General features: G+C 43.4%; 1 protein-coding gene across 1 annotated transcript; it reads left to right on the top strand.

Annotated features, from left to right (window-relative positions):
- The first annotated feature begins 9,919 nt into the window (after positions 1–9,919).
- Positions 9,920–25,381, top strand: RARRES1 (retinoic acid receptor responder 1). The gene is made up of 6 exons (XM_045029815.1): positions 9,920–10,280; positions 20,721–20,783; positions 21,643–21,817; positions 22,542–22,678; positions 24,623–24,685; positions 24,772–25,381. The coding sequence occupies exons 1-6, from the start codon at positions 10,062–10,064 to the stop codon at positions 24,934–24,936; spliced, it is 822 nt and encodes a 273-aa protein (XP_044885750.1). The 5' UTR covers positions 9,920–10,061; the 3' UTR covers positions 24,937–25,381.
- Positions 25,382–26,794: the final 1,413 nt, after the last annotated feature.

The raw sequence follows: 26,794 nt of genomic DNA, 5'->3' as shown, positions 1-26,794 counted from the left end.
TAGACTTTCTCACGCCATCCTGGCGTCTGTTTCTCAACACACCTTTGGCTTATAAATTATCCTTGTTTCACTGTCCTGGAAGGTTCTCTGCCTTGTTATATAACACACATGTACTCACATTTATTAGCATGTAACTTACATCACCATTTATGTCACCTCTACATTTGGCCAAAGTTGTGTGAACTGAGGTAAACATGTACTCTAAAAAGACACAAAATCGCATATTCCAGCCTCCGATCATCTTGTCTAAATATGTAAAGGGATTTTTTTTATTTAGACAACTAATCTTTTTCCTACTATCAGTCATTAGTTATTAAACAGATTTCCTTTTTTATCTCCACCAAATGAGCAGAGTATAGGTATCTTCAGAACCTGCTGCTACAGAATGCTCCCTCAGTTCTCAAGGGCCATTCATTGGCAACCGGATTTTAAGTGAGTATATTTGTCTCAGTCTTGTGGAAGGCATAGATGCCTTTGCTTCGATGTATGAAAGGGGCCTCCCCTAACCCAGACCAGTGAATGAGCTGAGCATTCAAGCTTTGTATTCCCCAAATCACAACACTTTGTTAATTTAGAATCAAGATTGCTCAAGTGCAAATGTCACCTTGTAATCTCTAAAAATCTAGGAAATCAGCACTGAAAGTCCTCCTTCTTCCCACTTCACGATATAGGTTCTCTATCCTTGTCATACTCACCCATAACCATCCACTACTCACAATGTACATACCTTCTCCACCATACTTGGGAGCAAGTGTGCAGCCTTAACTCTGACAATGATGATGGTAAAGAGAGATGGGACAGCGGAAGAGCACAGTAGCATGTAGTGGTCAAGGGCTGAACAGGGTGCTGGGGTGGAGGTGAGCCTAGTGGCATCAGTGATTGTAGGACTTTCCAGTGTTGGTGATTTAGAGCCTCTGGTGTACTAGGCAGCTGCTCTATGGGGAACCCTTGATGCACCAATATCCTGGACTGGGACCCTAGGGTCCCTGCAAAGCCCTGATTCCCCACCACTCTAGGGTCTCCCTTACACAAAATCCTCTTCCCATCAGACCATCCCTGCTCAGTCTCCCTTCCTGTCCAAAACCTTCCGCAACCCCTAATGCCCTTATTGCCCTGACTTCCTTCACCTGCTTGGCTTTGCACAGCCCTTCTCCTTAGCTGCTGCAGCCCATCCTGCCTCCAAGGGTGTCTGTGCAGAGTGGGGCAGGTGAGACAAGAAGGTAGCATCAGGAAACACCTGGCATAGCTCAGACCACTTACACCAGATAAGGGGGAATCACTTTTTGTATTTAATTTTTAAAGTGAGCAGGTGAGAGAGAAGGTTGGAGTTAGTGGGACTGTGGCTGTTTAACTAGAGGAAATCAAAGGGAATGTGAGACAAACATTAAAAACATTTAAAAGGGAGCATTTTAGAATAAAAATATACAGGGAAGACTCCATTGTTCCCTGAAAAATTATGATGCCAATTTGGACACAAATTTAAATAAGTGATTAGGTTGTGAAACAAAGGGACTTTAGTGAAATATCCAGTCACTACTGACACCTCCAGAAGTGTAAACTTTCCATCCAGTTTATTTAGGTAACTCCAGGGTTAGCTGAGAGGTTTGACCCTTGTAACAGATGCAAGGGACTTAGTCCACTGCATGGGTTAATAAACAAACATGCATCAAATTCAAAGATATTCTTAATGGTATACGGTAACTTTGAAGCCTAAAGGCAAAATATTGCTGTAATCTGTAGCTTTTAGAATGAAGCTTTGCTTTACCAAAAGTAATAGAAATAAAATGGTGGAGTGTCTTCACTTAAAACAGGCATTTTCATAAGCTACAATTCACCTACTTGCAATGACTGTCCCCTAATCTGTTGGAAAAGGCTTAAATGTATCTTACCTGCTCGGTTGGGATAACTGGGTTACTATCAGGTAGGCAAGGCGAGTTCCTGTTTCCCATTACTCTCTTAAAAGGATTCTGCACATAATTAAAAAGAATAGTAAGATCATGATGATAACTGGAAATATATACAAGCCGCATAATTATCCTTTACCACTGACTGAAGTCTCACAGCAGAGTTAATAATTGGTGTCAAATTAACTTTTCCTGATAAATGTATAAGCTCTGGTTGGGGTGGGGGAATCCACAGGGATAGCTGGGCCTTTGAGGGGGTATCAGAATGGGTAAAGGTGAGAAGCTGGACACATCAAAGAGGGGAGGCAAAGTGAGAAGAGAGCAAAACAGCTCATTGTTTGTGTGTGGAGTAGACCATGATTTTCAGAGGAATGGCCATAGCTGGAAGAGGGGACAGGCTGGGGATCAGAAGGGAAGGCAGAGTGAGAAAGGGATAGAACAATGCAATGTTTGTGGGTTTTATTTGTCCGAATTCCACATGCCGCCATTTTGTATAGTGTCATTTCACACACAACCACCCCTCTCACTTTAGCATGATTTTGATAAAATGACTGTTCTTGCACCAAAAGCATGCAAAAGTGCACATTTTTGCAGGTTTGGATTATAAAAGCCATTTTTGCTTATAAAATATCCCCCCCCAGGAACATGCCGGGTTGGTTTGAGGGGAAAAAAGTGCTATTTTCTTGAAAAACATCCCCATTTTTGAGTTTGTAACAAAATGTTTGCAGGAGATGTACTTGTGAGGGGAAGCAGAGGTGAGAAGAAGAGGTTTAAAAAGAGATGCAGGAAATGGGATTAGGAAGGCTACAAAGAATATATAGATTTCCCATTGCAAAATAAAAATAAAATTGTGAAAAGTCCTCTGCTGCATACGAGTATTTCATGTTTGTGTGCTTCAGTTATGTGTAGCACACAAGCCATCTAATTGACTTTCCATAGGATCAGAGCCACTTCTATTTAGCTTTGGAAGATGAAGATCTAATGCTTATCTGTTGTTGGGTTTTTTGGTCTATTTGCTATCTTGGGATTAGTTATATCTACTGTGTTCTTTGACATTAAACATTAGTTTTGAGCAAGGCAATTGATCACCTTGCAACAGCATTTGCATTTTTGAGTCACATTCTCATATTGAAGGATATCTATATTCCATGGTATTTCTTCCAAGTCGCCTCTTATGCACTGGAGGACCTACCCATAAACATCTGCAAAACCACCTCATTGTTCTCTTGCTAATCCCTCGTAAAGACTTTGCCGTGATGCTTACAAAAAACTCAACAAGGGTTAGGCATCGGGGGTTAATAACTGCCATTTCTCATGCTGACTACACTTGTCTCATTGTTACCTGGTGCTCTCCGCACCGGTTTGTTATAGCCACCTGTTGTCTCCTATTTTATACTCAGATTATAAATTCTTCAAGGCAGGGCCCAGCTTTCTGTTATATGTCTGTACAGTGCCTGGAACAATGAGGCTCTCATCCACGATTGGGGCGCCTATGCACTACTGCAATACAAATAGTAATAGTAACTTTGAGAGAGGGAATCTTCCCTCCAAGCCCTTGCCTTCTCTAGTAACCAATGTCGGAAGCCCGCTGGTGCCAGGGTATTGACCTGATTTTCAGTGGAGCTAAATGCTCAGAACTTTGAATGCCAATAGATGCTCTGCCCTCAGAAAATCAGACCAAAACGTGTCCATAAAGGTGTGTCTTGCTTTTTTCCCCATTGTCACACCAGACTTTTGAATTTCTTACTTATAAACTGTAGTCCATGATTGTCCAGTTCCTCTGCTATTACACTTTGGTTCATTTTTATCTGGTGCCATACAGCTGTATGTTGCCATAGCTGAGCCTGCGTGGCTTCTAGTGTTGCATGTTTCCTGTGTTGTTTGACTAATGGTTTGTGGCAACTCCTATTTCCTTGGGAACAAGTCTGCTCCCAGACTCAGGGAAGTGTGCCGTGGATTTGCTTTCCCCTTGGCATGTGTAATTCCTCCTCTGTTTAAATGTAGGACTGCACCAATTCCTCACTCATACTCATTACAAGCTTTGGCAGGTCTAGATTTACACTCATTCAGACTCCTGGGGATCTCAAACACTGCGTGTAAGACACTTTGGTGGGAAGGAATGAAAACGTTAACCTAACAAAATTGTATGCAGTGTAGTTGTAGCCCGGTTGATCACAAGATATTAGAGACACAAGGTGCAATATTGGAGAAGTTGGTGCAAAAATAGATATTGCTTCACCCACTTGGTGTCTGTGGCTCATCAAAAGATACGAGACAACTGTAAGGGAAGAAGAAACTAGCCACAGAGTAAGAATAGAAGAGGAAAGGCTGTGGGAACTCTAGAGAGCACCAGGGCTGGCTTCCATGAGCTGCTCTCTTACCTCCCAGCACGGGAAAGCCGTAGGGAGTGCAAACTGGGCGAGCTGAGATCTGCCTCCCTGCCAAGCAGGCAGGGCACTCTGGTGGTGAAGGCTGAGCAGAGGAAGAAAGGGGGAAGAATGAGAGGCAAAAAGCGAGAAAGAGAGAAAAGGAGGGAGGGCTGGAGGAGGAGAGACAGAAAACAGGCAAGAAACAGAGGGAGGGGTTAAGGTGAAGGGTGGAAGGAGAAGGGTTCTGGGGCAAGGAGAGGGGGCAGGTGGGAGGAGCAGTGTTTTCCCCAGGAATTGAAATTAGGGGCGGTGTTTGAATTTACAGGGGGGTGTCAGGGCCAATCAAGGGTGAGACCGTGAGGGTGAAGGTGGGCTGTATGGCACCATAGTAAAAACTGAAAAATGTTTCATGACCATTTTATTAGATTTAACTCATATTTTAAAATAATCACACAAATTAAAGTTGGCTACTCAAGCCTTCTATGAAGCGCTACATCTACATCCTTCTTGGTTTCTTGTTATAATTTTGCATAACTCTGTTAATGAACTTCTTGAATGCAATGCGTTCATCGTTGGTGGCTTCTCGTGTGTCCGGTACTTCCAATCCTTCAGTTGATACGCTCATTAGTTCATTCACGTGATCAGGCAAAAGGCATCTTCTTTCAGAACACAACATTCTTTTCAATGATGAAAAAGAATGCTCAACTGTAGTTGTTGTGACTGGGAGTAGCAAGACATGAATTCCTACTTCTTTCATCCCAGGAAACATAGCACAAAGATTGGGTCAAGCCACTAGTGATGATAAAAAAGAAGTTGAAGTCAAATCTTCATTCATTCATGGTATGATATTCCACTCTGTGTTCAAATTCTCTATTCTGTCCTGAGCATATGGCAGCCCCATTGCTGGTAGTGCCTCACTCCACTCAACTGTTGGTGTTTTATAGGACAGGCATCTGTAAAAGCTATGTAGAGGTTGAGTAGAATCTGGAAGTTGCTGTTATAGATTTGTAAGAATCAAGTCTGTGTACTTTTTCAGCTGTCTTAACAAACATTTCTTGTCCTCTTCACTTAAGTATTCAATATAAATGCCTTCATTAGTCAACTTCTGGACTGATGTCTTTGCCTCTTCCAGTACTTTTTCAATGGATAGCTCTCTAATTGATCTAAATGTAGCTTCTGTTGCTGGTCAAAGATCTACTACTGTGGTAGCAGATGCCTGGATGGCATTGTTTAATGACCCAAGTAGTTTCAACAGTAGACTTATGAGAGAGAGAATGGCAATAGTCTTCTCTGAACGTAGTAGCAAAAGTAATCCACCAGCCTCACTACTTAGATCCATCCCATCTTGGTAGATACTTTCCAAAGCCAGTAATAACGGCTGGAGTAATTTTAAGACAACAGCCAAGGATCACTCATGAGAAAGCCAGTGGGTTTTCCCAGGTTGGACTAATTTGAACTTCAGTCCCAGTGTATCTTTTATATTTTCCAAGATATTCAGTCTTTTTCGACTCTTGCTGAAAAAAGAATATAATGAAGACATTAAATGTGTAGCTTTTTAAATGTCTTTTGAAGAGTCTGCAGCTTGTACTAGTGCTAGTTGGAGTAGAGGGCCTCTGCAGTGTGTATAGGAGATATTAGGGTTACACTTTTCTCTGAGCAAAGCTTGTACTCCACCATGTCTTCCAGAGAGGTTTACAGCTCCATCAAATGCACAAGCAGCCATCCGTTTGGGGTCCAGCTGACAAGCATTTAACTCTTCTAAGATGTAGGTTGTCACAGATGCAGCCGATGTGTCTTCTATAACTTAAACATCTATAAATGCAGCTACTGGCCTACCACTGACATCAAGATAATGTACACAATGACTTAATACTTGATGCCCATTTGCATCAGTGCATTCAGGTATGCAAATTTTTTGAATGTGGTAAGAGAGTTCTTCACTTTTTCAACTGTTGAGTCTTTCACTGTTGCACCGCATGCTTCTAGCCAGTCAGTTGAGTTTCTTGCAGAAAGATAGTGAGCATTTGCTGGTCTTGTTCAGAACCAGTGTTCAGCTTCAGGATGAACAAGTGACAATGGCCTCCTGTTTGTAGTGTGTGGTATCTCTTGCTTAAACAGAAAGTCGGATGCCACAGCCATGTTTGTTCACATGAACTGTGTTGTGTCTCTAGCATTCTTAACAGCCTCATTAAGTACTTCTAAAACTGGCTTTGAAAGTGGGCTTATAAGGCTTTCTGCATGTTGATGCACTCCAGAGCCTGGTGTTTTGCAGCCTTTTCACATAGATTGTCAGCATTGGCTTTGCTGATCAGTCTGACAAACCAAGCTCCTCCACTTTTACCAATTATAGCATTGGGAAGCTTTCCTTCTTCATAAGCTTTTTTTGCAAGAAGTGTACCAGTAGCCATCTTTTGTAACTTCAATAAATGGGCACACTTTGACTGACAAACATTGGGAACTGCCTTTAGGTTTTGGAGACACGGTTTCCTCAGTAGGTAGCTGTATTTGTGCTTCGGGCTGGTCGGATGTAGATATACCACTTGAACCTTCAGCTGACATGCTGATATATTCTTGGTTCTTGATGTGTTCTTCACCTAGGCTGGTTTTTGAGGCCTTTGAGTGGAAAAATTGTTGCATTGTTTTTTGTCTTTTCATTTTCACTTTAACCTGCAACATAGAAGAGATATGAATAAATTTAATGTTTTGTTAGGATAATGCATTTTAACATAAGGATAGTGCAAATTACACCAAAACACATAACAGTTCGAGATTTCTAAAACAAATATAATTTTTTTTTAAAAATTATATAATTTAAATTGACTTTTGAAAAGTAAGCCATCATGGGATAAGATGAGGGAAGTCCTCTTGTGGATCCATAACTGGTTAAAAGATGGAAAACAAAGGGTAGGAATAAATTATTAGTTTTCAGAATGGAGAGAGATAAATAGTGATATCCGTGAGGGGTCAGTTTGGGACCATTACTGTTCAACATATTCATAAATGATCTGGAAAAATGGGTAAACAGTGAGGTAGCAAAATTTGCAGATGATACAAACTATTCAAGATAGTTAAGTCCAAAGCAGACTGCAAAGAGTTACAAAGGGATCTTACAAAACTGGGTGACTGGGCAACAAAATGGCAGATGAAATTCAATGTTGATAAATGCAAAGTAATGCACATTGGAAAACATAATCTCAACTATACCTACAAAATGATGGGGTCTAAATTAGCTGTTAACACTCAAGAAAGAGATGTTGGAGTCATTGTGGATGGTTCTCTGAAAACATCCACTCAATATGCAGCAGCAGTCAAAAAAAGCAAACAGAATGTTGCGAATCCTTATGAAAGGGCTAGATAATAAGACAGAAAATATCATATTGCCTCTATATAAATCCATGGTACACGCACATCTTGACTACTGTGTGCAGATCTGGTCACCCCATCCCAAGAAAGATATGTTGAATTGGAAAAGGTACAGAGATGGGCAACTAAAATGATTAGGGGTATGAAACAGGAGGAGAAATTAAAATGACTGGGACTTTTCAGCTTAGAAAAGAGACGACTAAGGGGGATATGATAGAGGTTTATAAAATCTTGACTGGTGCGAAGAAAGTGAATAAGTAAATGTTCTTTAATCCTTCACGTAACACAAGAACTAGCAGTCACTCAATGAAATTAATAGGCAGCAGGTTTAAAAAAAAACCAAAGGAAGTACTTCTTTGCACAACATAAAGTCAACTCATGGAACTCTTTGCCAGGGGATGCTGTAAAGACCAAAACTATAACAGGATTAAAAAAAAGAAGTAGATAAATTCCTGGAGAATAGGTCCATCAATAGCTATTAGCCAGGATGGGGAGGGATGCAACACCATGCTCTGAGAGTCCCCAGCCTGTTTGCCAGAAGCTGGGAATGGGCAACAGGGGATGGATCACTTGACGATTACCTGTTCTGTTCATTCCCTCTGAAGCACCTGGCCTTGACCCAGGAGCGGCTCTATGTATTTTGCTGCCCCAAGCACGGCAGTCAAGCGGCTTTCAGCAGCGCGCCTGTGGGAGATCCACCGGTCCCGTGACTTCGGCGTACCCGCCGCCAAATTGCTGCTGAAACCACAGGACCGGTGGACCTCCCGCAGAAACGCCGCTGAAGGCAGCCTGACTGCCGCCCTCACGGGGACTGACAGGCCGCCCCCCGTGGCTTAGTGCACTGGTGCCTGGAGCCGCCCCTGCCTTGACCTCTGTCGAAAGACAGGATACTGGGCTATATGGACCATTGGTCTGACCCAGTATGGCCATTCTTATGTAAAAATTAATATAATAAAATGTTTACTACAGAAACTCCCCAATATAATCACCTCTCAGGATAACAATGATGTGAGATAACAACCTTGGCAAATAATGCATTTTAAAAACCTTGGCCTACTAGGAAACATTTATACAAATTTCCATTCCCAGTCACAAATCTAGAATTCTGGAACAAAGTCACTAAAATATAGCCCAACAAACAAATGTTTATTTAACATGCCCCTCACTTTTCCCTCCACTGCACCACATTCACCGGTGTTGTCCTTGGTCAGTGGCGACTCAGAGTTCAGAGGTGCTTTCACATGTGTACACCTCCCAGGTCGGGGGGCAAGGAGGCACCTTGCTCGTTCCTCCAGCTGCTCACTGTTGTTCGTTGTGCCACCGTTCACTGCATCGCTCTGTTGCCAATGGCCCTGCACCATCACCTTCTGCTGCCACCTGCCTCTGTGACCGCTGCAAGTTGGTCTCTTGAGGTTCCACCCAACTCCCAGTGATTTCAGCTGGCGGAACCCTGCTGCTATTGCAGACTGGGCCAGCTCTTCCACAGAAACACTGTCCCACAGCAGGTCTAAGCACTTAGACCTGATTATCAGTGACTTCAGCTGCAGTGGTCACCTAACAGAACAAAAGATTATTTATGGAGCCTAATCAGCTCTGTCTTTAACCAGTGGAGAGGGGCAGGTCAAATAGTACTTGTGACTCAGGCAGACCATCAAACACCTGTCCCTACCCTCTCTCGATGCCCTCAATCAGCACAGGCTAAATACAGTTCTACTCACACAATAACAACAGCAACATTTCATTACCCTGGCATTCAAGTGATTTGTAACCCAAACTCTATCACTTGGGCAACCCAGCTCTGTTTGCTGGATACCTAGGTAGATTAGGTGTGACTGTAAATACAATCTGGTCCTGAAGCCTTTCCCCCCCAGCCCATCACTAGCTGTCAGGGAGAGCTCATTTAGACTTTGCTTACAAATCATCATTTGAAATGAATGCACTGACACTGTCCTAAAAGACAACAGCTGTATCAGGAAGCTAGCCTATGTTCACACTTTTCAAATCTGTTATACTTTTTCAGCTACACCTATTTTATCATACACTGTATATGTTTTTAAAGTGTGTATTAATGTTCCAATTTCAATTCAAATTTCTAAACAATCCCTAAATTGACAACACTGCATGTAACTTGTTCACAAAACGGGGGGTTGGGGAAATTCGGGGGTGTAGGGAAATCCCTGGGAGGAGTCAAGGGAAGGAGCTCGGGCAAGAGGGAAGGAAAGGGAGGGAGGCTGGGGGAGGGAAGAAGTCGCCACCGGAGACTGGACGGAGCCTCCTTGGTGGTGCTCGAGCGCTTCCCGGCACTGACAGCCGGGCGCGGGGGCGGGGAGCCGGCCCTACCCTTGCTATTTGTTCTGGCGCTTGCGGGCTCAGTGCAGAGCCGCCTCTGGACGCGCAGCACCTCGAGCACCCGGCATCGCTGAACATGCAGCGGCGAAGCGCAGCCCGGCTCGTCCCCCTTCTGCTCCTGCTGCCTCTGGCGTGGGGTGCGGGCCCCGAGCCGCCCCGAGCCGACGGAGAGCTGCAAGTCTCCAGCCGCCGGGCCGGGCAGGCGGCCCGGGTGGCGCTGCACTATCTCAACTACCGCCAAGGGTCGCCCAGCGCGCTGCGGGCGCTGGGACAGGTCCGGAAAGCCACGGTCAAGGTAAGGGACAGCCGGGCAGCGTTCGGGTACCGCCCCGAGCACAGGGCAGCGCCCCGAGGGGGGAGTGTCTGGGTACAGCACCGAGCACAGGGCAGCGTTCGGGTACCGCCCCCAGCACAGGGCAGCGCCCCGAGGGGGGAGTGTCTGGGTACAGCACCCAGCACAGGGCAGCGTTCGGGTACCGCCCCCAGCACAGGGCAGCGCCCCGAGGGGGGAGTGTCTGCGTACAGCACCGAGCACAGGGCAGCGTTCGGGTACCGCCCCCAGCACAGGGCAGCGCCCCGAGGGGGGAGTGTCTGGGTACAGCACCCAGCACAGGGCAGCACCCCAAGGCGGGAGTGTCTGCGTACAGCACCCAGCACAGGGCAGCACCCCAAGGCGGGAGTGTCTGCGTACAGCACCCAGCACAGGGCAGCGTTCGGGTACCGCCCCCAGCACAGGGCAGCACCCCGAGGGGGGCGTGTCTGCGTACAGCACCCAGCACAGGGCAGCGTTCGGGTACCGCCCCCAGCACAGGGCAGCACCCCGAGGGGGGAGTGTCTGGGTACAGCACCCAGCACAGGGCAGCGTTCGGGTACCGCCCCGAGCTCAGGCAGTACCCCGAGGGGGGGGGTGTCTGGGTACAGCACCGAGCACAGGGCAGAGCTCTGAGCTGGGGAGTGTCTGGGTAGTGCACTGATCAAAGGGTAACACACCGAGCCCACTGGTGTCCGGGTAACGCACCGAGCAAAGGGCAATGCCTGGAATGTGCTGGTGCCTGGGGTAACGCACAGAGCACAGGGCAGTGCCCGGCCCCAGAGCCCACTTGTTCCCTGGTAACACACAGAGCAAAGGGCATTGTGGAGTGTGCTGGTGCCTGAGGTAACGCACAGAACAAAAGGCAATGCCCCTAACCCACTTGTTCCCTGGTAACACACAGAGCAAAAGGCAATGCACCGAGTGTGTGGTACCGGGATAATGCACGCAGCAAAGAATAATACACTGAGCCCGCTTGCAAATAGCACAATGCACAAGTTTCCGACACTGACACCTCAGCCCTTTTCTGGGGAGACGATGGAGAAAGATTTGGATTTAGTGTTCTTGTGTGTCAGGGGCTGGATGGTGTAAAAGAGACAAGCAAAGGGAGACAGCAGGGCTGGAGGAACCATTTCCAAAGGAAAGGTGAAAGGATTGTGAGAGGGACCAATATACCCGCCTCAAATGTGCCCACTGGTGCTCCCAAGCAGCAAATCTTCTAATAAATTATGAATTACACTCCTGACCACGGGCTCCTGAACGAGCTGCTAGAATAGCAGTCATTTCCCAAATGGTCAGCGCTTGCCCCTAGAAGCTCTTCAATAGCCAGTACATACAGAGTTAAACTATTCATCAACTCTCTGCCACCAAACCAGCCCAGAAAAACAAAGGCAGGCGGTCTGTACTACACACTTCATTAAAACAGCTCTTAAAATGCCCTGGTCACTAGTGAAATAGTCTATTTGTCATGGCAACTGTGAATTCTCTTCAGATTTAGCAGACCTCATGCTAATTTTTATGCTAACACTTCATTTTCAACAAAAAAAGTACCTAAACTGCTTCCAAACTCCATGTTTCCAAGGAATTTTCTGCTGAAAAGTACAATGGCCTCTTTTGTTGCCTTAATCTTCAGCTTGAAAATATAGAGTACCAAGCTGCTAAACAAGTAACCTCACTGGCAGAAAGGGTTTACAGTGTATATATATTGGAATTGGAAAAGGTTCAGAAAAGGGCAAAAAAAATGATTAGGGGTATGGAACGGCTTCCGTATGAGGAGAGATTGGTAAGACTGGGACTTTTCAACTTGAAAAAGAGACAGCTAAGGGGAGTTATGACTGAGGTCTATAAAATCTTGACTGGTGTAGAGGAAGTAGATAAGGAAGTGTTGTTTACTACTTCTCATAACACAAGAACTAGGGGTCACCAAATGAAATTAATAGGCAGCAGGTTTAAAACAAATAAAAGCAAGTATTTCTTCACACAGCGCACAGTCAACCAGCCGTGAAGGCCAAGACCATAACAGGGTTCAAAAAAGAACTAGATAAATTCACGGAGGATAGGTCCATCCATGGCTATTAGCCAGGATGGGCAGGAATGGTGTCTCTAGCCTCTGTTTGCCAGAAGCTGGGAATGAGCGACATCAGCACTTGATGATTATCTGTTCTGTTCATTCCCTCTGGGGCACCTGGCATTGGCCACTATCAGAAGACAGGATAGTGGGCTAGACGGACCTTTGGTCTGACCCAGTAGGGCCATTCTTATGTTCTTGTGTGTATGTGATCATAATAGCTTTTGCTATGACTGCAAGAGAGAAAAATCATCTACTTCCTTAAATTTGTAGAGTTTAGATTATATTTTGGATTAAATTAACAATTTCAGTGTCCTGCAAGAGAATAAAATGTGCAGCAAAGGAGAACACCTATTGCCCTATGGCCATTAATCGTACTGAAATCAGTGGTGTCTGATAGAAATGGGCATAGCCCCTGAGTGTGCTTTTACATTCTAGCATGTTATGGGCTAACCAAGAAATCTAGGTCAGTGCTTCCAGCCTTAGCTCTTATTTCTCCATATATGTTAAATAGATATTACCTTGGTGTCAGCCTCTTCTGGAACATACATAAAATGACATTTTGCACACAATGAAAGTTCTATGCTTAAAGCGAGTGGAAGGCAAGCAGAGTGACTCTTCAATGTAACATGTTTGTGCCTTGAAAGGAATCTGAATTCATGAGGTGGGGATGTGGTAGGATTTAAAATAATCTGAAATTAAATTGGTGCTTTTTCTTGGCAGCTTTCAAGACTTTGTAAATAGCCTGGGACAATCCTCAAGCTATCCAAGCTCAAAACACTAAGTGTCCTATGTGCCTTACCTTTTTACCTCTTGATGCTGTTTCTTAGTTGCCAGTCACAAAACAGACAGACCTAAGAGAGCCTGAAGACAGGTTAAAGGTTCTAGCTCTGGGTGTCAAAAACAAAAGTTTTGAAATTGACAGAGTTTGATCTGAGGCCTCTATGTTGAGAGAAACCAGTGCTTTGAAAACACAGGTATGTTTCATTCCCCTGGGTGGGTCATCTTTTCCTTCCCAGAGGCTGGCCATAGCCTGAATCACTTCAGGTTTAAAATTCTGCCCTCATAACCCACCGTATCAGGTACAACACTGAAGCAATACCCAAAAAACTGACACTCAGGAGCAGCTTTGAGTGGATTTTACAGAGAATCACACTAGCCCGCCTGGCCAGAGAAAAGCAAATTAATAAGGAGACATGTAAACAGGGCTAAATAATCTCCATTCTAATACACTTAGTTAAATGACCTCCCTGCTTCTTTAGACAGTAATATTTGTAACATAATTTGATATGGATACACTAAGGGCTTGTCTACATTACCCGCTGGATCCACGAGCAGCGATTGATCCAGCGGGGGTCGATTTATCGCATCTAGTCTAGACACAATAAATCGACTGCCGAGCGCTCTCCTGTCAACTCGGGAGAACTGGGGCAGGCAGAGTCAATGGGAGAGCGTCAGCCGTAGACTTACCACAGTAAAGACACTGCGGTAAGTGGATCTAAGTATGTCGACTTCAGCTATGTTATTCACGTAGCTGAAGTTGCATAACTTAGATCCATTTCCCCCAACCCCAGTGTAGATCAGGCCTAAGTGTATGTTATGAATTAATTGATTTCCTACTTAAAAACCTTGAAATCTTATCTCTATTTCATTTTGTACTCCTTGCTTAAACAAACACTTAAGTAGTTTGTCCAAAATATAATTGAAAAAAGTTTTATAAAACCTATTATTAGATTCCACCGCCACCCCATAATTTTAGAAAATATATTTGAATGGGAAAAGGGAAACTGACAACAAAGGTAAAACTTCCTAATCTTTTGACCAAGCAGCAGCACTTGCTCCAATTCCAATGTTGTGCATTATTATAGTGTATCGTTCCAGGGGTTGAGCTCTCTCTTTAGAAATTTATCATGGTGCTGAACAGTATAATTTCCTGTGTTAGAAATCTTTACTCTAAGTGAAAGACAATAGAAGGAAAGTTAACTCTTTAGGGACTACAAAGAAATATAAATTTCCTGGCCCAAGGTGAACAAGTGTTTTTTAATTTTCTTATAAGAATGATGATCATTGTGTACGACTGACACTTTGTTTCAATTAAGTCACTCTGGGCCTGATCCAGAGCCCGCTGAAGTCAGTGCAAAGATTGGAGGAAACCTGGGGCCAGTATTGTGCCCCTTGCACTTTTTGTTCCCATAGTTGCTGCTGCCATTACCGCTGGCTGCTCCTTCCCAGCTGGGAGCCGTGGGAGCAGAGTGACAGAGCCAGGAGTAACAGTTGCTGGCTCTCCCCACAGCCCAGCAGAACACTTGACATCTCGGTTAGTTTGCAGGGATAATGACAGGGCGGCCAGGTGTATGAGTGTCACTCAAGGTGCATGATACTTGGCAGTCCTGTCTAGAACCTTTCTAAAGCAGCTATTCTAGTGTACTGAGAACTGAAAATCTGTCATGGAAGTTGGATGAAGTTTATCCCAACAATAAGCTAAATATCCCTTAGCCCAGACATTCAGCAGAGAAATGTCAACTTAACCCATTAAATTATTTTCTTTCCTGTTCTGAAATCCTCCAGACACTTCCTGGTTGGCTGACAATAACCCAGCATACATTGGTTGATGTCCTATATACCAGAGGTCTCATTTTGACCCATGGACTTGAGGTCATGTAATGCATTCTAGGATGTCATCAGCTAACCTTGAAGTGAAAGTGAAGACAGTGAAAATCTTTTCACAGAAGGCAGGAAAGGAAGAATTTTAAAAAGGCTAGTTAAAATAACTTATTTCTGTGCCAGATGCTGCCCCCCTTGTGTAGATAGGGAAATCTTTCAACATATCTTTCTATACTTAAGTCAGTTTGTACTTTAGCTTTGCAGTTCAGCCTTGAAAATTTTCTAAATACCCATGTACCAGATGGTGTAGTTACAAATAAGGAGACTACATCCATTTCAAGAAGCACGTAATTCTATACTTACATGATAACAGATATATACAAAATTATGATAGATTTTATTTCCTTCATTAATATTTATTTCAAAAAAATAAAATGAAACTACTGCAGTGTTTTGTCATGAAATTTGATTGTCATTCTTAAAGTTATCTCAGCAATAATAATAAAATGAAAATGTTTCTCAAGAGGCAGAAAGGGATGAGGCCACCATTAAGAATAAGCATCATGGAAGGAAAAACACAGCATTTATTATATGACTTCGGACATTTCTGATAGGGAAGTTTTGGCTTAACTACACAGTGGCTACTGCAAGTATTTTAAGCCTTAAAGCCCCGATGCTGCACTTAATAGCATGCGGGCAGACTGCTGCATCTCTGCAAGGCTGCAGTGACTTTAACGAGGCTCTCCAAGGGTTCAGAAGTCCCCCCCACTCACTGTCAATGGCAGTCTCAAACCCACATTTCTTCTATTATAAAAGTGTTATAATCCCTTTGGTGGTAATTATTTCATGTTATCTGTGTTAACACAGGATCCTAAAATGTTTTTTTCTGCTATGCAATATACGGAAATAATTCCCTGTGTCCCTTTAAGGCTAAATTGCAAGCTGACATAGGGACCATCTCTCCTTAGTGCTGAGTGCCTCCCTGGGTGCTCAGTCCCTCACAATATTGGGTCTTGGTTTCTATGCCACAAACACTTATAACACCTTCATAAAACTCCAGGCAGCTACTTTGTTACTATACTAAGAATGCCTGTTCATTTAATAGCCTTTGTCATTTTGACTTGACAGTTGAGTAGATCAAAAGGACAACACGTTAGCCAGGGCTCAAAGTGGAAGGGAAAAAGAAAAAAAAGCAGATAATGAGGGTCAACATTCAGTCTTCCTGCCTCTCCAAAGTGATCTGAGGCCAAACTCTCCTGTTTGTCAAGGTACAGGCTATTTTAAAGTTGTGCAAGTGGCTAATCCACTGTCACCTCTTATCTGGAATATATAACCAAGTGTATATACATAGAGCAGGTGACAGGCCCACAGCTTACAAACATTTGGTAGTAATAGCTGCCTGGAGAAAAATATGGGTGGGTGGGTGTGTGTGTGTGTAAGGAGAGCCAAGGGTGGATAAGTAAAATATGTGCACATCTGCTCAAGGTTCTAACCTCTAACACTATACAAACAGCCAGAATTCTTTTTGCTGTTCACTTGGAGAGGATTTCATGCAAAACAAATGTAAGATTAACAAATTGTAGCAATTTTTGCTATCATACAGTAATTACCCTTTCATTTAAACACACATTTGGTAAACAACTAGCACTCTCAAATAAAATACTTAGGCACTGGAATATAGACAACCCCTTAAGGGAAAATCTGTATGACAACATCCAAATGGATTCATTTGATTTGATTTTCTTATAACTGATTGTATCAAAGAAAAATGTGCAAACATCCCAGCCATTTAACTGATGCAAAATATTAATTTACAAACAAAAGACTTCAATAGATAAATAACTCATTTATAAACACCCTTTACCTGTATATGTTCATTAGCTCCCAAACCACTCAAACTCCCTGGTTGCTAAAAATTAAAAATACAAAAGTTGGTGGGAAGATAAGTGATTGACTAGCAAAGAAAGGAGCAGATCCTGCAAATACTTATTATCAGGCTTAGTGCTTACTACTTTGAGTGGTACAATGGGACTATTCATGATAGTGTTTTTCAGAATTTGACCCTAACATATTGGTTTCTGTGCAACTTGAGTGCACTTTTTACCAGGATATTCTGTGGTTAAGCAGACAACATCAGAATGAGAGTTGTTAGTTGAAGTGTTTCTGTAAAGAGCCACTGAAGAATCTTACTGAACCATTTCAGTCAGCAATCATCATCATGAAGGACTGAAATGTTAAACCATAGTGAGAAGATTTGCAGATCTGAAAAAGGCCACATTTCAAATTTGCATGCTGAGACATAGGTGCTAGAAGTAGGGGTGCTGCAGCACCCCCAGCTTGAAGTAGTTTCCATCCTATACAGGGTTTACAGTTTGGTTCAATGGCTCTTAGTACCCCCACTATACAAATTGTTCCAGCACCTCTGTGCTCAGATTTTCCAGTTTCCAAAAGTCTCCTGAACCTGTCTGCTAACTGTGGTGTCATTGGTTATTTCCACTCAGCAAGAATTGAATCTTTTTTTTTTTTGAGTCATAGCTTTTAAGAACTGAAACTTCTGATGAGATGTGAGGGTCTCTTACCTGCTAGCATCTTCAGGGATGACAGACTCAGTCTTCACTTGTAAATCAGTGTGCGACATGACAGACAACTAAACTGTACGTAATTAAGGGAATTCCCGTAGGCTATGTTCAAAAATACCACCTTGTCTTTTCAGCACTGATCTGAAGAGGTGAGTTTCATTCTTTTTAATCTAGACCAGTGGTCCCCAACCTTTTTGTGGCCAGTAGCACATTCATGTTTTCAGAAGAGTGTGGCGGGCGCCAACAATTTTTCAAGGCTTATTTTGTATTTGTACATTAAATAATACGAAAAACATATTTAATATTACATAATATATGAATCCATAAGATAAAAAGGGTAATTTTACATGTAAAAGGTATTAATTACATTATTTGGCAATTGCTCTTTCACCTTACCATGTGAATTTGCTCTTTTTTATCTACCTGTAAGAAAAATTAAGGAGTTTTTACAAAATAAATATCATAAACAGTTTTCATCTTATTTATCTTAAAAAAGTAAAACATTGTTGAACTGCTGGTCCAAATATATTTATTATTCTTACTTCAACATAGAATGAAGCCTGCAGCCCCAGAGTTCTCTGTCCCTGGCAGGCACGGGGCCACAATTTCTCTCCGGCATAAGCCGTGGCCCCACGCCTGCCGGGGACTGACAACACCGGCGCCTGCAGCCCCGGAGTCCTCTGTCCCCGGCAGGCGCGAGGCCCCGGCTTCTCTCCCCTGCTGGGCACTAGGCAGGCCCCACGCCTGCCAGGGACAGAGAACACCGGCACCTGCAGCCCTGGAGTTCTCTGTCCCCGGCAGAAGTGGGGCTGCGGTTTCTCTCCGGCTTAAGCCGTGGCCCCGCACCTGCCAGGGACCGAGAACACTGGTGCCCGCAGCCTGCAGCCCCGGAGTTCTCTGTCCCCGGCAGGCGCGGGGCCGCGGCTTTGAAGCCGGAGAGAAGCCGCGGCCCCACCCCTGCCGGGGACAGAGAACTGTGCCTGCAGCCCTGGAGAAGCTGGAGGGAAGCCGCAGCCCCGCGCCTGCTGGGGACAGAGAACGCTGGCGCCCGCAACCTGCTGGCCCCGGAGTTCTCTGTCCCTGGCAAGTGCAGGGCTGCAGCGTCTCTCCCCTGCTGGGCACTACGCGGGCACACGTAAATGCCCTGGCGGGCGCCATGGTGCCCACGGGCACTGCGGTGGGGACCACTGCTCTAGACTATCATCCTCTTCAGTACAGAATCTTAAACTGTACTACCCTGGCTTTAAAACATTCCCTAATATAAGCTCCACATTTTGGGATGGAATGCTGTGCCCAGTATTGTACTCCTATGCCATCTTCAGACCAGTGTTTTGGTTTTTCTAACTTTTCAGTAAAATATATAAGCTACAGGATACATGCTCTGAATTAATTCTGGAGACTACACGCAGCCAGGCAGAATGATTCGTGGACATACTTGCATGTTTCTTCATCACCTCTCTGAGGCCCAGATCCTGCAAAGACTTACTCATACATGCGCTTAATCTTATGCACCGTGAGTAGAATCCAGTTGAAATCAATGAGACTACTCGTGGGTGCATAAAGTTAAGCACATACACAAGTCGTTGCAGAACTGCTGCAAAGACAGCTCTTAGGCTGTATGCACTTTCAGCGTGAATCAGCTTGATGTCCATCTAACTGTGGTTTTGGAAGGTTTCTGCCTTTATCTTTATCAAACGTCCTTTTTTACTTATCTATCACAGGAAAAACCACAATCAAACGGAAGATTGGGTTACATTTTTAGATAACATTATTTCTGATAAAGCGAAGGAAGTAGTCTTTGCACACACTACTTTGCTACTCTGTGATAACAGCATTATCAGTAATAATTAATTATTATTCAGAGTTGACTCACACTAATTTGGCATTCAATATAATGAGGAGGGAAGAATCTTCTGTCCAGTGGGCCCTGATCATCACTTCTTCCTGACAGAGATCCATCTGAAAGTCAGCCGAGGAAGAACTCACCTGGTTTCTAGGGCATTGGGAAAGCAGCGACCACGTATGACTGTGCCCTGGGAACAGAATAGATGAAGGCAGACACAAAGTTGAAATTGGTTTCCATGGCCCTTCAGAATAAGCAGCAGAGTCTATGACTGTGTAGGTTAGCAGAAACATTTACAGACTTGCGGGGTCTTTGCAGACTTGAAGCTACAGAGTCTTTGGGTTGGATACAGTCTTTAGTAGTAATATTGTTCTGTAACAAATGCATATACATATTTGTGCTCCCCTGACTGCATTTGGTTTCCATTGCTCAAAGCTGGTACTAAAATAGAACCTATTTTCATAGGAGCTGTGGTGCTACTATTAAGTTTTGCTTTTAATAGATTGAACAAATTGAATGGAGAAAGAACAGCAGAACTTAGTTTTACACTATGCTGGTTTTTAAAGCTGGCTCAGTTGGCACAATTTTGCTTCGAGTAAAAATGGGGCATAACTAAATTTCTGAAGCACCTAGGGAAACTCAAACATCTTTCTAAAAATATATGCACCAAATTACACCCCTTTCAATTGGTGGTAAAGCCAAGCTAGTTCAAGCTCCTTGTTTTTTTTTTAAAAAAAAAAAAAGGGTCTTATGAACAGTTCTGGGCATTGGTGTTAGTAATGTAGATGGTGCCTTTCTCTGTAATGCTTTGTATCCAAATCTCTTAAAGAGTTAGGCGTGGTAGAGTAGTTATTGTGTAAGCACATAAAACAGTCATTTATGGATCAGCTCTTGCTGCTATTGAAGGTAATGGGACTCTTTCCATTTCCATTCCTGGGAGCTGGATCAGGCCCTGTGTGCTTATCCGTAGCCTTGGACATTATAAAACTGGTTTTAATAAGAACAGGAATAGTCACTAGGGCACTAAGGTTATCCCCTCGTCTTTTCAAGTAGTACCATGCCAGATTGGACAGCCAAAGCAAGGCAAAAGTGACCCCAGACACCACCTCTAATAATGCATCGCTGTCTTGTCCCTAATATCACACTGTAGTGCCTACACTGGATACAAGGGAAAGCCACAGCATGGGTTTCCGTGATATCACCTGAATACTGTATTTAGTAATAATCAGTAAATATTTTAATGATGAGCTTCCTACGCAGCCAGAACAATATGTGCTAAAATACAATCTGAACTTCCCCTTTTATAAAGATCTTGTTTCTCTCACTTCCAGACTATCCCAGGAATTGGACATAAGTACTACCTGCAGTTCACTACTGAAGACTACAAAAGCAGCGTAAGTTTGTATTGTAAGATGGTCCTTCCTACACAAAGTACAATACTTACCCCTAAAAACACAGGTCATTTCAATGCTTTTTTGAGTGGATCCTTCATAGGGTTTATTTTGCTCAATGCCTGAGGAGGATAATCCTGACCTGGAGCTATATTGTCCCATCAAGCTTTTAAGTCAAACTTCCTACTGATCTCAAAATCAATGGCACAGTATGGCCCTCATTATCCAAATGTATCTCCTGTGGTGTCCATACTCCAAAATCTGAATAAGCACTTGATGAATATGTTGAAATTATAACCCTCACTGCACTTACACTCTACTGGGGATTTATCATTACTGATTTCACCATATGCATCTGGGCTTCCATTACAGGCAGATCTACCATATACAGAATGATTTTTAAAATGAATCTCTATAGCTCTTCTCTGAATAAAGTCCATATTTATTATACATGAAAACTTGTCCAAGAGAGCTCTCTTATCAGTTAATCTCCTGTCCTCAGAGAGACTATCCCAAAGTATCTTTAAGTGAACCACGGACAGCTCTGCTCCCCTGTACTAGAAGACCAGCTCTGTTAAGCAACTTAATTTTTGTCTGTTGCTCAGGACGGGTCTGATTGTTATTTTTTCTGAACACTGTATACTTCAAGAGATGCAAAAGCAATAACTGACAAATCATAGGTGTTTGCCCCAATCCTCCTAGCCCTATACAAATCCTATATAGTTTCACATAATGTGCCTCCTATATATGCTGTGCCTCCAAGATTAACACAATGGAGTTTTTTTGTTTTGTTTTTAAAACATAGTGCATGCACATAAAGACATGGAGTGAAATATAATCGCTTTGATATTTATGTTTTTAGCAAAACGTTGGGACCTGCCTTGCTACAGTGCTCTACCTGAAGAGGAAACCTCGACCTGCTGTTAATATAAACTGCACATATACCAAAGATCAGAAGCAAACCCGAGAAGATGACTACAGCTTTTACAAAAAATTGAGGCAACAAACCAAACCAATCACTGGAAATGATATTCCTGGTACATTCCCTTTCAGTCATTATTTTAAATTTTGTGCTAAGCAGTTTTTGTAACCACTACAAAACCAAGCAAATATGCACAAACGTCTTTTAAAGATGTTTATTTTGACAATAGCAGCTTTAAAACAAAGAGCTTTAAAAAAGGGGCCAACATTCCTGAAGATTCCAAAGTTCTGGGCTTTGTAGGATGAAGACAACATGATGGACTAGAGATATCTGTATGATTAGACGACAAATAATTCTGTGCAAAATTCTGCAATGAAAGACCCACTCTTTAACTGTTTTTAGGGAAATCATACGGTATTAACAAGTGTCTTTTAGGCCACTGGTGTTCCCTCAACTGAGAGGAGGCACATAGGGGACTGACTACCAGAATATTTGTATATTGGAAATAAGAGTGATAATGTGCCTCAGTCATTCATCCACTCTGGATAGGCTTATAATAACTCTGTCATCATGGAGATTGGGTTTCCCATTTCACTCTTCATTGTGGGGACCCAGTGGATAGTGTTGCTTGCTAAACTCAATTCCATCAGGTCAGCCCATGCTTTTGTATTTCTGTAACTACAATAAGCTTATTATCAGTTCATTACCCTCCCCATTCAATATTGCAACATAGACTTTGAGGAAACAGTAATCCAATGTCAGTGCAAAAGTGGTTTCTTGTGTATCTGATGTAAAAGCAGAATTATTTTTACATCACTGTCTTTTACTTCCCCTTTCAGACAGCTATGGACATATTGAACCAGCCTTGGAGCCCGCATGGGCTTTGGCAGTTGCTGGCAGCAGTTACCTAATGTGGGAAAAGTCAACAGAGAACTTAAGCTATTTCATGGCACAAGTCAAGAATGTGAAGCAGTGGGTAAGTGAAGCTGAAATTAAATCTGCATTATCAGGTTAACACATCATCTCACAATAAGCAACACACAATAAGACAGCAATCAGCAGCTCATAGTCACTGTCAAATATCCTATTCATACAAGATCTCAGTATCCGAAGTGCAAGTATTTCAATCAACAATGACTTATTTTGTCCAAGAATTTATGCAAAAAATGTTAGTACAAAGTGTGAGCCAAATCCTGCTTGCCTCACTTATGCAAGTACCTCCACAGATTTCCGTAGGACTAAACATGAGAGTGAAGATTTGACCCCATGTTACTGTAATATACTGACTTTATACCAGGGCCAGGTTTGCAGAAGAAAAGTTTGATATTCAAACTATGGGAAGATGAAAGATCCTTTTCTCAGTGGCACCCTCCAGTAGTTGATGAGTTAGGATTCTTGAACCTGGGGTAAGTCTTCATTGCCCAGTTAACTCAGGCGAACAGCATCCAGCTCTGAGCATCTTGGGTTCACCTAGCCCAGGTGTGATCAGCCAAACTGCAAAGCCATATCCAAGTTACTGTGTCGTCACTGGTGCTGCGCTCCCCGTATATATCACTAGGAGTTCTTGGGGCACATCCCATGGTTCTTTGTGCTGAAGTAAGCTGAGCTGCCGTGGTTCTTTCCCAGTGAATTGTGGGAGAAACTGTCATTCCTTCCGGTTACTGGGAGAAATCGTGGGCGTGCACTGGAGGACTATCAGCATTGGAGTGATTTAGCTGATGTCATCATTTCAAAGTGAGGTTCCTAGCTCAAGCGAAAGCAGCATCTGAGCTTTAACCGACAGCCCCAGCAGGGCCAGCTAGCTCATGTTGAAAACACACCATTACATTTGGGTGAGAGGGCTTTGTGTGTGGATGGAGGAGAGTTAGAGGCAAACCCCATGTTAACTCTGTAGTGAAGACATACCCTTCGGCATCTATGGCCATATTTAGCCATTTCAATAAGTGGTATTTGGTGCCTACAGCTCCAGAGGTGATCCTGGCAATTACAGAACAGTAAGCCTAACAGTAAGCTTAACTCCAGTACCAGGCAAATTGGTTGATACTATAGTAAAGAACAGAATTATCAGACACGTTTATCGGGGAGGAGTCAACACAGCTTTTGTAAAGGGAAATCATGCCTCACCAATCTATTAGGATTCTTTGAGAGTGTCAGTAAACATGTGGACAAGAGTGACCCAGTGGATACAGTGTACTTGGACTTTCAGAAAGCTTTGAGAAGGTCCCTCACAAAAGGCTCTTAAGGTAAGCAGTCATGGGATAAGAGGAAAGGTCCTCTCACACCCTGGTAACTGGTTAAAAGACAGGAAACGAAGGGTAGGAATAAATGGTCAGTTTTCAGAATGGGGAGAGGTAAATAGTAGTGTCCCCCAGAGATCTGAACTGGGTCCAGTGCTGTTCAACATATTAAAAAATGATGTAGAAAAAGGGTAAATAGTGAGGTAGCAAAATTTGCAGAACATACAAAATTACTCATGATAGTTAAGTCCAGAGCAGACTGTGAAGAGTTACAAAAGGATCTCGCAAGATGGGATCTAAATTAGCTTTTACCATGCAAGAAACAGATCTTGGAATTGTGGATAATTTTCTGAAAAATCCGCTGAATGTGCAGCAGCAGGCAAAAAAGCTAACCAAATGTTCGGAACCATTAGGAAAAGGATAGATAATAAAACAGAAAATATCATAATGCCATTATGTAAATCCATGGTATGCCCACACCTTGAATACTGCATACAGTTCTGATTGCCTCATCTCAAAAGAGATACAGAGAAGGGCAACATAATTATTAAGTGTATGGAATCAAAAAGCTACAGCACGTACTAAATATCCAACTGGCCTTACTAATGGTGCCAGGAAGAATTGCTTCTGAACATTAGTCTAATTTTGATTGACCCTCTTCATTGTCTTTTGTGTGCATCCAGATAACTAAAGATGATTCGATTGACTTTGACTACTTGGTTATACTACATGAAATTCCAACACAGGTACAAAACCACATATTGTCTGAAATGTCTTTTCATCAACAAAAAAAGACAATGTAGAGATAACCTTGATTTTGTCTGCTCTCCAGGAAATGATTTCATGCCACCTCCGTGTCATTTGGACTCCTGGACATCCCCTCAAAGTGAAGTACTTCTGCTTGTCAGAGAATCAGCGGTCAGAATCTGGAGAAGGGTCTGGAACAGAATCTGGGTCTACTAATGGAATTTTCAATGAGGAAGAAGCAAATTTTTAAAAAGATTAATGTTGGCTTTTATATAAAGATTTGAAATGGAAAAAAAATCTTGCATTAATAGTTCCAATCGGTATTGTGATAACTCTTCTACACAAATTGTATTGCAATGAATTTGAAGCCTTTTAACTAGTCATCTTTCACCAAAAATAAATCTCTGTAGAATTTCTTATATCAAAGAAATCACACATTCTCTATATTTACCTAAAAATGTTCCTATAAAATATATACACACACCCTTGATTTTATGTCACTAAGTTACTTAGCTGTAACTCAGAATGTGAACAAAGTTAATATATGGGATAAAAGTCTTGAGAAAAGTATTAATTTTCCATCTCCATAAGAAAAATATTTGTCTACTAATTTTTTTAAATTTTTGAACAGAAATATTATGTTAGCTATTAACTTATATCAACAGTAAAATAAATACCATTACATTTGGAGGAAATTGTGTTTTATTTTTGCATGACACTGCTGATTCATTCCTTATCCTCAGCAACTCCAAGCAATCTCCATTGTGGGCATTGGTTCCAAAGCCATGGCCATTACAGGCTGCAGACCAGCCTAGGCAACACTTCTGGAAAGAGCAACAGGCAAGGCAGAGAAAACATTCTCTATCACAAACTAAAATAAACATAAGCTAAGAAGAAAAACCTGGTGTATTCCACTGTTCTGTGACCACAACATTTTTAGTGCACAAGCTACTCGACACAACATTGTGTTCCATTAGCTAAGCTTTCATTTTAAAAAAAAATGTTTCAAGCCCTCATGGCTATGAAGGCAACTGTGAAAATATGGACAGAGCAAAAATTGATGTAGTGTTCTCTTCCTCAGCGTTCAGACAGCCTGGAACAATTTGCTAGGAAAAGTACACATTTGTCAGAAGAAAAATGTGGACAAAGACCCAGGATGGTCATTCCTAGTCTATTTTTGTTTACAGTATGCACAGAGTTCCTGTTATTACCTTGAACAAACATGGATAGAACAGAACAAGCTTTGTATAGATGTAGTCCCACAGCAAGGCTCCAGCAAAACACAGCTGTTTTCAAGTTACCCAGCTAGTACTCCCAGACTCTCTTTCCTACTGCTGCCTTTTTGCCTGATCCCAAACATATTAAAGTCCTTTTGTAAGAACATAGTTTTTTCACTCAAAATTCCTTGCCCTAAGCTATGTGTTCTAGGTTTAGGGCAAGTGGAGTGTCCCCCCACCTCCCACTCTTAAATCTACGCCAATCTAGCTGGGATTGTCGTAAGAGCAAGGAAAACAGCATTTTTACTTATAACAAGTTAAGGGAATGCCTTGCAGTAGGTGAAATACTATGGTCTACATCAGGGGTCTCAAACATGCGGCCCGCGGGCCGCATGCGGCCCGCGGAGCTCTTCCCTGCGGCCCGCGGAGCTCCCCAGGGGAGCTCCGCAGGGGCCCCCAAGAGAAAAGCGGAGGCTCCCGCCTCCACCCCTCTCCTGGAGCCTCGGCGCATAGAGCGCCGAGTCTCCGTCCGAGCGCCTGAGCCCCGCCCCGCTCAGAGCCGCGTGGGGAGGGGGCGGGGCTGGGAGCTCTGGGCTGAGCGCTGCGCTCGGCGTGGAGCTCACAGCCCCGCCCCCTCACCACGCGGCTCTGAGCGGGACCGCCGGAGACGCGCTCGGGTAAGGGGGGGGGGAAAGCGGGACCCGCCGGGGCCGGGCCGGGGGAAGGGAAGCGGGACCCGCCGGGGCCGGGCTGGGGGGGGGGGAAGGGAAGTGCTCAGGGCTGGGGCAGAGGATTAGGGTGTGGGGGGATGAGGGGTTCATGATGTGGGGGCGCTCAGGGCTGGGGCAGAGGATTAGGGTGTGGGGGGATGAGGGCTCTGGCTGGGGCTGA

This window comes from Mauremys mutica, chromosome 9 (genome assembly GCF_020497125.1).
Source record: "Mauremys mutica isolate MM-2020 ecotype Southern chromosome 9, ASM2049712v1, whole genome shotgun sequence".
Lineage (NCBI taxonomy): Eukaryota > Metazoa > Chordata > Testudines > Geoemydidae > Mauremys > Mauremys mutica.
The sequence above is the reverse complement of the archived record's forward strand: the minus strand, read 5'-3'. Positions and strand labels throughout refer to the sequence as shown.